Genomic DNA, 13017 nt, shown 5'->3' on the forward strand with positions numbered 1-13017 from the left:
GCTACTTGTACAATTTCCTTTTTACTTAGCAATTCTTTCTTCAAGGCTTTTAATCATAACTTTCTTTTCTTTCATTCCTAAGAGTTAGATCTGCTTTTTAGCAAAATAACATGAATGATGATTAGCAAATGTTTAAAATATTTTCAGTCAGTTAGTTTGGCTCAAAGTAATTATCAGTTTTGTGAGATTCACTCTTTTTTTTTTTTTTCTTTTCTTTTTGCATTGAATACATACACTGTTAGTTTGGATTTTATTTTGAATAGAAATATCAAATGCAATAGATTTGATCTCTTATATTTAAGCACCAATTCTCTTCAGTTCAAAGATAATTCTTTATGTTAATCATAATACAAGCAAAGGGAGAATTATGTTTAATATAGAAATCATGTTTTCATAACTGGGAGATTTTCATTATAAATTTTTTCAATGTGTTCTAAAGAACTCTATACTGACTGTAAATGACTGTCAGCATAGGTTGTTAAAGCTAAAGATGACAGCATTATTTCTTCTTGTGTGCTACCAATTGCAATGTTTAGAGATGCTGCTCATCTCCTCCTCTGTTGCAATGTGATTGTCTGTAGGAACACAGACATAGATGTGCTCTGCCGCTACCTCATATGAATAATTCAAAAATTATTTCTATAATCTATTTATTTTCAAGTCTAATTATATTTGAGGTGCTAGGCACAGTATAGCATGCCAGCAGCAGACTCTGGAGTCCATTGATCTCTCTTAAACAAGCTTATTTAAGCATTTCAGTCACAAAAAATCTTTTATGTGAGCTTCAGTCATACTGTCTGATACTAATGCACATGCATTCCATGAAATCTCCCAAATTTCTGGGTTACCCCTGGATTGCTACCACTGGCATATGGGTAAATCCAGACCATCTTTTCATACCTCTTGACAACTTGAAAAGTTTTATCTTTGATATCTTCATTTCAACAATGAATGTGAATATTTCTACCTTTCAATTCTTTTTTTGTTTTGTTGTTATTTAAGTTGATGCCCAGCTGATATAACTGTCCACTTCCATATACGGTCCCTTCCTATTTGCTTTGGCAGATACAGCCAAACCAGGCAGCTTGTCTTCCTAATAAGAACTAGATCAATACTACTAGAAGCCCAGTTCTCCTATGTGTCCAGCCATGGGCCTAGTTTTCAACTATCTTCCCTGTCACCCTGCTTTCCATGCTGCTTTATTTGTAGGAGAAACACACATCTGACCAGGAATTACATGGATTGCTCATATCTTTCAGCTGTCTACTGGGTACTCTTTGTACTTTACTCTTTACTCTTTACTCTTCTCAGTGTAAAAAAGAGAATTTGTATATAAAACATCTGAAGAAGCGGGTAGATCCATGCTCCATCAGCACTATTTCCAAGAAGGCTTCTGGCCTATAATTCCTCTTCCTTGTGGAATATGTCACTCTTTATTTTTCACTTCTGGTTATTTACCAGAAGACAAATTCCTGGAAGCTGAGCAATGGAAAATTGGGCAAGACCATACAGTGAGGGTTTATCAAAATCACATTGCAGCAGATCAAGCCAATTTTGTGAGTTACCATGAAGGAAAATGAGTCTTGTTCAAATAAATTTTCTCCCTCTGATGTTATATTTACTGAGCTCCTGCATCACTGTAAGTGGGAACACTGAGAAATATTAATGTAAACAGTATGAAAATTCTCAACAGAGCACAGTAGGTACTGGGGAGGCTTAACATGGCAATCTTAGTGCAGGCTGACATGGTCATATTTTGAACTCCACATTCTCTTAGCAGGATGTTTTGGAAGATCAGACAACACCATATGCCTCACTGAGACACCTCTCAGCATCTTGAGTTGGGCATTGGTGACTCTCTATTAGTAGAAATAAAATCGATCTTTGCTTAATGCTCAGATGTCTCTGATGACCTTTAATTTTTTTCCTGGCACCTTACATAGAAATTAAAGGTTTTAATATATGAATGCACTATATTCTTTAATAATATTTTCAGTAGAAACCTGAAGGAAAAGATTGCTAAAATACTTACATATGAAGGAAACTTTGAAAGAAAATTTAAAGTGTCAGTTACATAAACTTGACAAACTGTTTTGGTCAGTGTATGGAAACTCGAAAGACCACATTTTGTGATGGAATTGAATTGGTTACTTTGACATCACCCAAGACTGTTACAAATTCCATTGAACTTACTACAACTGGTGCACAAAATCCATTCAGTAAATTTTACTTGAAATCAAGCATTGAGTAACTTGGGCTAATTTTATTAGGGGTTGTAATTGTATCCTCTTTCTAGTAGTTGGGTAACTGTAAAAGAACTACTATTTAAAAAGAACTACTAATCTAAAGCTCAAGCATCTGACTGATGGGTGCATGCTAATGAATTTTAGATTTAATAATCACAACTTCTTTAATTGAATTGTATTTGCCCAGACAGAGCATATAATTAAATCAAGTATTTTCTAATCCTTCTCATGCCAGATTACAGCATGGTGCATTGGGGAAAAATAGTCAAAAGTATGACTTTAGTTCATTTACGCCCATTGAAAACATCTTCATCATGAATGTTTGGAATATTAATCATTTCCCAAAATAAGAGGATGTATTTTTCCATATATGTCTCTTACAATGATTAATAAGGGTAAAGAGGCAGCAAGGCTGAAAAGTATGGCTAGGACAGAAATAGTTTTAAGAAAATTCATCAGATTTATACAGAAGATAGTGAAAATTCATAATGTGTGACCACCAAGATATTTCTGATTCTCAGATGCCTTTATGGAGAAGGAGAGAGTCCCATTGTTTAGGGATGTTCACTTGTTTTTACCTGTTTGATAATGCAGAATTAAACAAGGCTCTCAGACAGAAGACACGTGAAACAAAGCCAAGAAATAGTTATGAGTGGACAGAAAAGAATAATCAGAACATACTTATTTGGAAACTTTGATGTGCTTGTGTATACTGTGTTATGTGTTCCCAGGATGCAAATTGAAGACTAAGGAGATTTCAAGACATAAAGTAAAAAAGAATCCTGACTTAAATAAGGGGGGAAAAGGTCTTTAAAGTTGGAAAGGGATTTCAGGAGTACAAAAAAAGGGAGAGAACAAGCAAGTAAGGAATTTGTAAGAAAAGAGACCACAGTGAAATTTTTACAATCTACTTTGCCCCTTTATGAGAATTGCTGCCTGAGGAGGAGGGCAGAATTTAGGCATACAGATGTTTAGTCTTCGAGTTTATTTTTTTCTGATTGTTTTGGTGGATTAAAAATACAGCATAGAATTTATAGTGGGATGTTCAAGTTTGTCAGTTTCTTTATTTCATGTTAAACAAAAAAGAACTAGATAGGTGTTCCCAATGCATCTTCCGTGTCCATAACAATTTAAATAGTTAATTCTGCAAAATAGAGCTATGAAATGAAGCAGCATGTTTTTTTCTCTGATAAAGAATGTAATCTTGTAAGTCTAAATTACTGATCTGCCTTAATTTGGCCATCAGAGTTAAATTATAGAATTTATGTTTTTTTAATAAACATCACTGGATGCTGATTAAAAAATTACCTGGGGCAGAATCTGATTTCTCTTTTTGATTTCCAAAGAGAATATTGTTATCAAAGACAATTTTGTAGGGCTACAGTAGTCTGAGGTTCTAGATCTCATGATGTATGGTTTCACTTGAAGAATGGTTTGATCTCAATATTACATTCAACTTTGTTCTAGGGAAGATCTTATAAAGATTTGTTTCCTTTACTACCCCATGTCACAGTCTTGAAATGTAATGCCATGAAAGAAAAGAACATAACTATCACTAGTGTATAATTAATAATGTATCACAGAAATAAATATGGCTAGAGTAATGCTGTCAAATGCTGCATCTGAAACATAGGCATTTTCATTGCAAGTTATTTGTAGAAAATACACGAGATGAGTATTTATCTTCCCACTCTAAAAAAGTCTAGCGCTAGTCTGGAAAAGTTCTTCGTGGGGTAAGTATGTCTTGACAGAAGTCAATAGTAATATAGCCATTCTGAGCAGGGGACACTAGTTCATACCAGTTATCATTAATGGCTGTATAGATTTGCTCTTGGAAATACGATTGACCTGTACCACACAGGAACTGCTTGTATCTATACCTCCAGCTAGAGGTCATCATGTATTTGGTCTCGAGACTTTCACCTCAATGCATATCCTATGTCTAACTTGAGCTCGTGGTAAAGACACTTGTTTCTTATACAGGTCATTTGGAATGGAAATATGAACAGAAAAGCCATTATAAACAAGGATACTTTGTATATCTAAATTAAATGAATGTAAACAAACCTTGTCTGGGTAAGGAATCCCATCATTCTCTGCTTGGGTTCTGCTTAGATATACTAAAATATGGATCTATGCTGCACTTGCTGATTGCTTCCCCAGTCATGAACCAGTGGGCTGGCTGCTCAGTGGCACCTGTTTTACAATTACTCTGCAAGGTAAGAGTCTCTGCACAAGGGGGTGAAGTTAAGAGCATCATATCTGTACCCTGTAGCCCTGCCATTCCACCGCACCTTTTTCATTTGGTTAGGACATTGTTCCAGACACTGGACTGTGGTAAAAGGATCCTTTCCTGTTCATAGCTGTTGGGTCAGGTCAGCTCAGGGTCAGCTGGTTATAATCAAACACAATCAACTCATTGCCTGACCCTGCTGATAATGTAGGCAACTTGTTGGAAGAGGGAGGTGAGGTCTTACTTGCTATTATCTTCCCCAGCACTGCAGTTATGCTTGGAAAGATATACCCATCTGTTTATAGTGTAAGCTTTTCTAAGCTGACTACTCTGGGCTCTTTCTGCTCTTTCTGCTAGCAATTCAGATGGAGCTGACAAAATGTGCTTATAGTCTCTCTGTGTGTCTCTCACATTTCATATCAGTGGCAAGTCTTGTTAGGATGGAGTCCTGCTGGATGATAAAATGCTAGATAAATTACAGTTGGAAGGACAAGAGATGGTATGATGAAGCAAATGTAGTAGTACCTTACAGTGCAGTGTTAGTGAAAGTAGATTGAAAGAAGAGATGTGTGTTTCTGCAGAAAAACAAAGCTTATATCTCTACTGAGCAAAGAGGACTCAGCTAGAGACAGAGCCATGTGTGGTAAGAAAATGTATGGAAGATCCCATAGTGTTGATGATCCTATGTGTTCAAAGCACAGTTCTGTGAGCATGAGGGATCCAAACAGAACAAGACAAGGTATAAATCACTCCCTCCTTCTTTCTTTTAATTTTCTCTTGAATAAAGTCATTATCTTCTTATCTGAGTTAATGTAACATTCCCTCCAGTACATTCAAGGTTCTTGAATTCTTTTGCTGCTGTACTATTTCGAAAAGGTAATTTACTTTATTTAGAAATAAACTAGATTATGAAAGCAGATGACATAAACCTTCTATGCCGATCTGGTCTAAATGGGACAATACTTTTCTTAAGTAAGTATCTCAATTTGTTGTTGGTGGGTTTTTCTTTTTTTTTTTTTTTTTTTTTTTTTTATAAATACTCTGCCAAATCTTTTAATTTCTTACTTAATTTCTTTTTAAGTTCTAATTGGGATATAAGTCACTGGTATAAGAAATGAGGGTGAGGAGAACCTAAGACATGTTTTGATTTTTGTTGTAGACGTTGGATTTGTATAGAGAAGATCTGAGAATTTTTTGGAAATTAGCTCTTTGCTGAATAATTTTCCTTGCTGATGACTTTGGCCAAGGCTTTTCAATCTTCTGTGCTTTGTCTTCTGCATTCATTATTGCTCTCATGAAAAGCTTTGAGATGTGGAGTGCCTGGCATACAAAATATTTTCAGGCTTATTTGTTCTCTTTCCTTTTCCTTGTGTTGAATTGGCAGATAATTGTGTATATGGAAGGATGAGATGCAGAGCTCCACAGTGCAATCATCATTCAACAGAGAAGACACAGGAGATAAGGAGTGTCTTTGTCACTGTACACCTTCCCAAGGTTGCTGGTACTTGTGGAGGAAGCTCTTCCAAGAGGGAAAAGCAGAGCAGAGGAATAATTCTATGGCTGTGGAAAAGTCTGCACTAACTAGGATGAAGCTGGACTGCTTCATAGGAAGTGAATCCCCTTTCAAAGAGGGAAGAAGAAAGGACCAAAGAAGAAAGCGCTGCTTTGCTTTTGTGAGGCAGTTTTGTGCCCTGCAGCTTATGCAGGGCTACCAATCTGATGTATCTACTTAGTCTGAGCCTGTGTTACAGGCTGTGTTATGGAAGTTAAACTGTGGGATTCGAGAAGGTTAGTTTTATATCCTCTTTGGCAATACATTTTCTTATCTTGGAAATTAGTATTAAAAAAATCAGTCAGAGGTGGAAAAGATCTTTAATATAAAATGCCTGTAAGCATAAAAATATGATACCTAAAAGCCTGTTAGAAATGCATTTTTAACCACTATTTTTATAATTATATGTTTCTGTGCCATGCATGGTCATTTCCTTCCTTAGAAATGTTTTGCAGTTGCTTTAGTCAAGGAGGCATACAGTCTCTGGATTTTGCCTCAGATAACCAACTAATATAAATTTATCTTGAAATTCACAGCTGTCTTCACTGAATGTGGGCAAATGAGCCTGCCAGGTTGAGCTGACTCTAAACTTTTTTTGTCTTTGGGATGCAAATTATTTTAAGTATAATTAGGTCATCTCTAGTTTTCGTCTTTCAGTTTTGATTTGAACCATTTTGGAAGGTAACCAATAGCTTTCATGGGACTCTCAGATGCAGGCTAGTGGTGATCTTAAATTCTGAGGCTGAGCTCACTTTGGTAGTCAGGTGATTTTAATGCCTAACTGGATTTGTTCATCAAAATCCTTACACCATTCCATATTCTCTACCTTTGTTGTCTGGAAATCCAGAAATATGTTTCCTTTAAAATGATAATCCCATGACACAAATCTTCTGAGCACATCTGAAAATTGCTCAGCTCTTATTTAATTCCTCTTTGGATTTCTGCAGCTGGAGATGCTTGGGTATATTATGGCCAACAGACTCCCTAGGTATTCAAGAGTAGGATAAATAATTATAAAATAGAGCACAAAGTATTTGCTGTACACCTCTAAATCATACGTAGAGGACGAAACCAGATAAAAATTAGTGCAGTGCTCAGATAATACAGCATTTCAGACCTGATAGTCCTAACACAAATCCCCCTGTACTGATAGTTTATATAATAATTTCTTCCAACTCTATGGCTGATTCACACCTCCCAGCTTGCCTTAATGTAAATTAAAAATCAGGCATTAATGTGTTGCAACAGCTTTCATCTTGACAGATATGATAAAATACATAATCACTGTGTACGGAGGGAGAATATTGCTTTGCATGGGGAGGGACTGATGTCCTGGTGGCTGAGGGTGGTGGAGATGGAGTCCAGCAGTTCCTACGCAGCTAAACATAGGAGTCTGATCATGTTCCTGATGTCTGACAGCACGGAGTATTGCCTACAGTGCTGAGAGGTCCTGAACCAGCACTGAGAGGGAAATAAATAATGTTTTTCTTTCCTTAAAAACATCAACCTAATCCAACAGACTGGGGGAGAACCTACTGATATTCTTTGAAGCAAAATGTTAAGGTTTTGGTTTGGTGGCAGTCTTCTGACAGATGGACTGGCAGACCAAGGAGTACTGGGTGTGATGGTTTACAGAGCACATACACTGATTCTAGCTAGCTCCCAGGTCACCAGAGGGCTTTGCCCCTTCCTACAGGACTGCCACCCTCGCTATCCATCTCTAATGCTATCTGTGTTTATCTGTAGGAGATGCAAATGGCATGATTTTGAGATGAAACAGGAGCTTAAATTCTGCCTTCTTAAATGACTTTACATGTGTAAGAGATTATTCTTTTTCATCATTGCCTTAAGGCTTGCTGGGGACACAATTGAACAAGTCCAAGCAAGTCCTGGGCAAGGGTTGAGAAATCCTTTGTCTGGAGAACACTAATGGACAAGTCCTGGGAAAGGGTTGTGAAATCCTTTGTCTGAGGGACATAGATGGACAAGGCCAGGGGCAAGAGAGAGAGAAGCTGCAGATTAATGACCAGGAAGCAGTCTTTCGTGTGGGTTTATCTTGTGGAAGATGGCCATCTCAGGAAGTGCTGCACATGACTCTTACCTAAGCACCCAGGAATGCCATGAAGGCAGAAGGATAAAAAAGGGAACTACAACCATGAAGTTAGGTTTTCTGGTAACAGGTTCCTCATGAAGAAGAAGAGGTTTCTGACATGAGAAGCCTCACAACCTGCCTCTCTCCCTCCTGAACTTGCTCTGCGCTATACCTGGATGCTGAAGAAGAACAAAGGTGTCTGCCATCAGATTCCTCACTATGGAATTCCTGCATGTTGACAAACTCTCCTGTGTTTGCTACCTGAGTCCTGCTGCTTCCTCCTGGATTGGCTCTGTGAAACTTCTTCATGCTACCTGCTTGCTGCCCATGCTGCTGCTGCTCTCCTTCTGCTGCTTTTGCTTCGGACCTTTGAAACGTCATGCAGCAGGACTGCTGCTGGATCACAGTGGTGACTATCCCCACTTTATGTGATTCTTGCTTATTTCCTATCTTTTCTATCGCCCTCCTTCCCTTCCTGGTCACCCTAATCTGTAGTAGTAGTTGTCCTTCCCTTCCCCGTCTCCCTGATCAGGATTTGTAACAAACTGGTCGGACCAACATTTGAACTGTTGTTTCTTAATCTCACGCCAGGTATGAACATATTAAAAGAACCTCCTCTCCCTCCTATAAATTGGAGCGAGACAGCATGAGAAATTGCTTATATCACAGATGATGCCAAGCTTACTTTCTACTTACAGAATAGATACTTCAGACTCTTTCTGGGGAATAAGGTATGAAATCAGATTTTATGGTACATTCAAAATGCAGGAGTGAAATGGGTACAATTTTCATTATAATTTAGATTTATTAAGAACTATTACTGGGTATCTGTCAATTCTTCCCAAATGTAGATACTATTAATAATCTGTTTTATGTCTTTAAAGGAAAATGCAGAACTAGCCGCAACAGAAAGCCTTAAAGCTTCAGAAACTTTTTAAAGTGAGGATCATATGCAAAATATCATTGAATTAAGTTGATGAAAAGGTTATATTAACACATGGTTGAGAAGACTTTTCTAATCAAATTGCTTCTGCAGTTTGTGTGACTAGCAGGACTGTGGCCAAGAATCTGCAGGAAACTCAGACCAGTCAGTGCAAGTGAAGTATGCTGGTAACAGGAATTAGATATGAAAATACATTCTTTGATTCAACAGCCCCAAGATAGACTCATAGTAAAAAATTTAATGACTTTGCTTAGTACTTTCCTACAGCTTAATGGAAAAAAAATAGTTATAAGGCTTAATTATTTAAGAAGACAGTTTGCATATTCCCTTGATTCACCGGTGCTTAAAGGAGCAAACAAATCTTCTTCATTTGAAGACCATGGTAATGGAAGGAACAGAAATTTATTTAAGTAATAACAGCAGGATCTTAGCTCTGTGCTGCATCTGCTGGAACAGTGTCATGTACTTAAATTTGACCTCTTTAATATACAAAACTCTCCACTGATTTCAGGTTTCAGCCCTTAGCCATCACAGACACTCTGGTTTATATTTTCATTTGGAGTTCTGATGTAACAGAGGATTCAATTGGATGTCATTTTTTGTGATCAGGACTTTCAAACAGTTTTAAATATTTTATAGCCTAGCACTCAAAAGGAAGCAGAGCCTAGGAGAAAAATAACTGCTACTTCAGCTTCTTTCCTGTGCCTGCTAATGAATTAATGATTGTTTTTTACATCCTTTCAGAATACTTTAACATTCAGGGTACTCAAACATCAACAGAAGAAGGAGGCCAGAGTGAAGTCCCAGAATAGTCATGATGAGCTGGGACATCTTAGTGGAAAAAGAAGAGATATAGGTAGCCTGTAAAAGCAGGGAGAAAGGTTCTTCTGGAGGCAGCCCAGATCACCACAGGAAGGGAGAACACAAAATTTCTCCCCTTAATACTTTTGGACACATTAAATGGTCAGAATTTGTGTACAAATTTGTGTATGTATGTGTGCATATATGCACATATATGTCAGAATAGAAAAAAATGGAAGGAGAGAGGGAGAAGGTAAACACAGCTTATATATTTGGATAAAGGTAGAGAAATCAAAGGCTTTTGATTTTATAATGGCAACCTGAATAAATTAAACCGAAAAGTAAACACAGCTGTTTCTCCTAAAGAGGAAAGGGAGGGAAAGGTGTCCAAGAGCACAGCCCACCATGACCTGTTGACTAAGCAGACCAGCTGTTATTTAATTCAGCTTTCTTTGAAGTATTAAGTGTTTTGAGATATTCTGAAAATCAGATGATTTGGTACTTTTTTTTTTCCCCAATATGTCACTATTTTCCTCTTTTTTTTTTTTTTTTTAATAGAATTTCTATCAGATTTTTTTTGTTTGGTTGGTTTTGATTCATGTCTCCAGTTTCAGTGTTTCAGAAGGCAAATCAGTCTGGATTTAAGTGGTGTGCAAAGCCTGGCTGATCTTCTTCGAGTCTCTGAAGCTTCCTTCAATGACTGTCAAATTAGTGGGATAAAAAGAGGTACAGTGCACCATGGATGGAATCTTCCTTCTTTCTGAGATATGCTCTGAAATCTTTGCTTTATGTTTTAAGAGGATGCATCAGTTTAAAAATTCTTTGCTTTGATCTGAAATACTTGCTGAAAAAGCAAGGGTTTTCTGGAGTCCTTCCTTTTATATATATTTTTTGAATATCTTTTACCATTCAGAATGCCTGAAAGTTATTTCTGTTTTGTAGCATGTAATAAATATTAGGCTAAAGATGAAGATAAAATCTTGAAGTGATTTAGATAAAAGGAAAAAGAATGTAATAAAGGAAAAATGGAGAAAAAGACACCATGAGATCAAATGCATTTTATGATTGTGTATATACAAATATCAGCTCTAATTCAGCTGTAACTTTGCCCTGTTTCCAGCCAGTTAAAAATGCATCAATACTTCATTCGTTGTCATCTATTTTAATGGAGATAAGAACAAAGTCATTTTCAGAAATTTGTCTCTGATTTCTTTGTAAAGGATGATGTCACTCGAGTATGCTGCCAAAGTCCCTACTTATTTTCAAAGAAAAATAAATCCTTCCCTTCACTCTAACCAGTCCATTCATAGAAATGTTATCTATGAGACCTTGCAAGATATTGGCTTATCCTGGCTTCCTTATAGCTATATGTCAGGCCTCTGCCTGGACATCTGTCTGCTGTGTACGCTGTGCTTGCTTGGGACTTGCTAGGTGTAGGGCCAGGCAGGGAAGAGAGCAAGGAATGACCAATCACATTGATCTGGGAGAGAAGGAAGGGCAGGCTGTGCACAAGATCTTGGCCTGAAGATCTTTTGAAGATCAAAACAGTTGTGTGGTTTTTCTTTTTCTATTTTTTTCTCTTGAAACATTACCATTAGATTTCTCTCTGACTTTTCTCCTAGCAGCAAGGATGACGACCCAGTGGCATTAGCAATGAGCCAGCATGCTCAGGACGTTGCCATTTCTTTTAAACATTTTCAAACCTTTTTGAATGAGTGGTGCTGTAATTTTTGTCCTAGATGGAGACCGTAAGTGGCGCAGTGATTTCCTTACTCAGTAATTGACCTGTGACACTGACTTTGATATTGTGACTGCAGATGCATGCAGATCATAAATTTATATGCTGATATTTATAGTTTAGGCAGCGTACAAAAATCAGGCTGTTCAAGCTCTATTAAATTAACTAATAAAAGTTAAGTGAAAGTATCTAAAAAGCTTGAAAAAACCTTAGGTTACTCTATTTAAATTGGTTAATTAATGAAAATGTAAATATTTAAAACCCATGAAGTTATTAACTAAATTAGTGAGAATTATCTTAAAGTTACAATTTACTCAATCAGATCATCAGCCAATGCAATCTCTATTTAAATTAATGGAGATACACCATTTTACACAGCTTGGGCTTTAGATCATGACAATGATAAACCCATAGATCTTTTTCAAGCATACTGCACTTGGAGCAAATATGTTTGTCATAGGATTTAAGAACCATAAAAGCACATTTAATATTAAAAAAAAAATTCACTTATAACTTACCATTCTGTAAAGTTTATCTTCCAGATCCTGATTAATTCTTTGTAAGGCTAGGTAATTGTTTTGTATCCTAAAACAAAGATGATATCATATAATTGAATGTATTTTTTTTGTGTTATTTTTACCTCAAACTTTCACATCAGTACAAAACCTTGGCTTGCACTACTTGAAATCTATTTGCTTACCACTCCTGTTGCCAGTCAGTGGTTTCCTTTGAAATGCAATTACCACCTACTTCCTAAGCAAACTTCTATGTCATATTTGTTTACTATATTTAGCAGCAAATTCTGTCAGGAAGTAAAAATGTGTTTGCTGTTCTGTGCTTATGTGCAGACATGCTTCACAGCATGAGAACTTGCACAAAGGGATTGTAGCTGTGCATCAGGCTCACAAATTATATGTCAGGGAGGAGGCTTGAGCTTTCTGCTTAGACACTACAGGAAGAGATTTAGCAGACTCTCCTAATGTGGAGAATTGCAGCAGAAACCCAATGACTGCAGTAGAAAAAATGACTTAGAAGGGAATATTCCCCTTTTGACAGAAGTTCAAAGGAATTGCACATCCTTGAACCTCAGCAACACATTCTCTTTCTTCAGCAAATAAATCTAGATATCTCACACTGAAAATGTGGGTGTTTATTTTTATTAGAATTCAGGAATGGGTTCAAAAGTATCTGCATAAATTTATGAAGGAAGGAATAGTGCCAAACAAAATATTTTTTCAGTATTTTTCTAGCTCGATTTCTCTGTACCCGAGTCTTTTCTGCAGTACAGAGCTACGTGGAGCGCATCTTACAAGGTTTGAAGATTTCTTTCCCCTGTATTTAAAAACATGAACAAAACTAACAGCAATTGCAGCCAGATAACCTATATATCCATCTTATTACAATGGCAATGC

The 13017-nt window shown here is 36.8% G+C and overlaps 1 protein-coding gene across 3 annotated transcripts in view; it reads right to left on the minus strand.

The window, feature by feature from the left end:
• Positions 1–13017, minus strand: part of BEGAIN (brain enriched guanylate kinase associated) — a 141397-nt gene that overhangs the window by 37613 nt on the left and 90767 nt on the right. For all 3 annotated transcript variants that reach the window (XM_052695002.1, XM_052695001.1, XM_052695003.1), the window contains one exon: positions 12124–12190. In XM_052695002.1, coding sequence (XP_052550962.1) covers positions 12124–12190 — 67 coding nt within the window. The remainder of the gene's footprint in view (positions 1–12123; positions 12191–13017) is intronic.

Source organism: Tympanuchus pallidicinctus, unplaced genomic scaffold (assembly GCF_026119805.1).
Source record: "Tympanuchus pallidicinctus isolate F22 unplaced genomic scaffold, pur_lepc_1.0 scaffold3, whole genome shotgun sequence".
Classification (NCBI taxonomy): domain Eukaryota; kingdom Metazoa; phylum Chordata; class Aves; order Galliformes; family Phasianidae; genus Tympanuchus; species Tympanuchus pallidicinctus.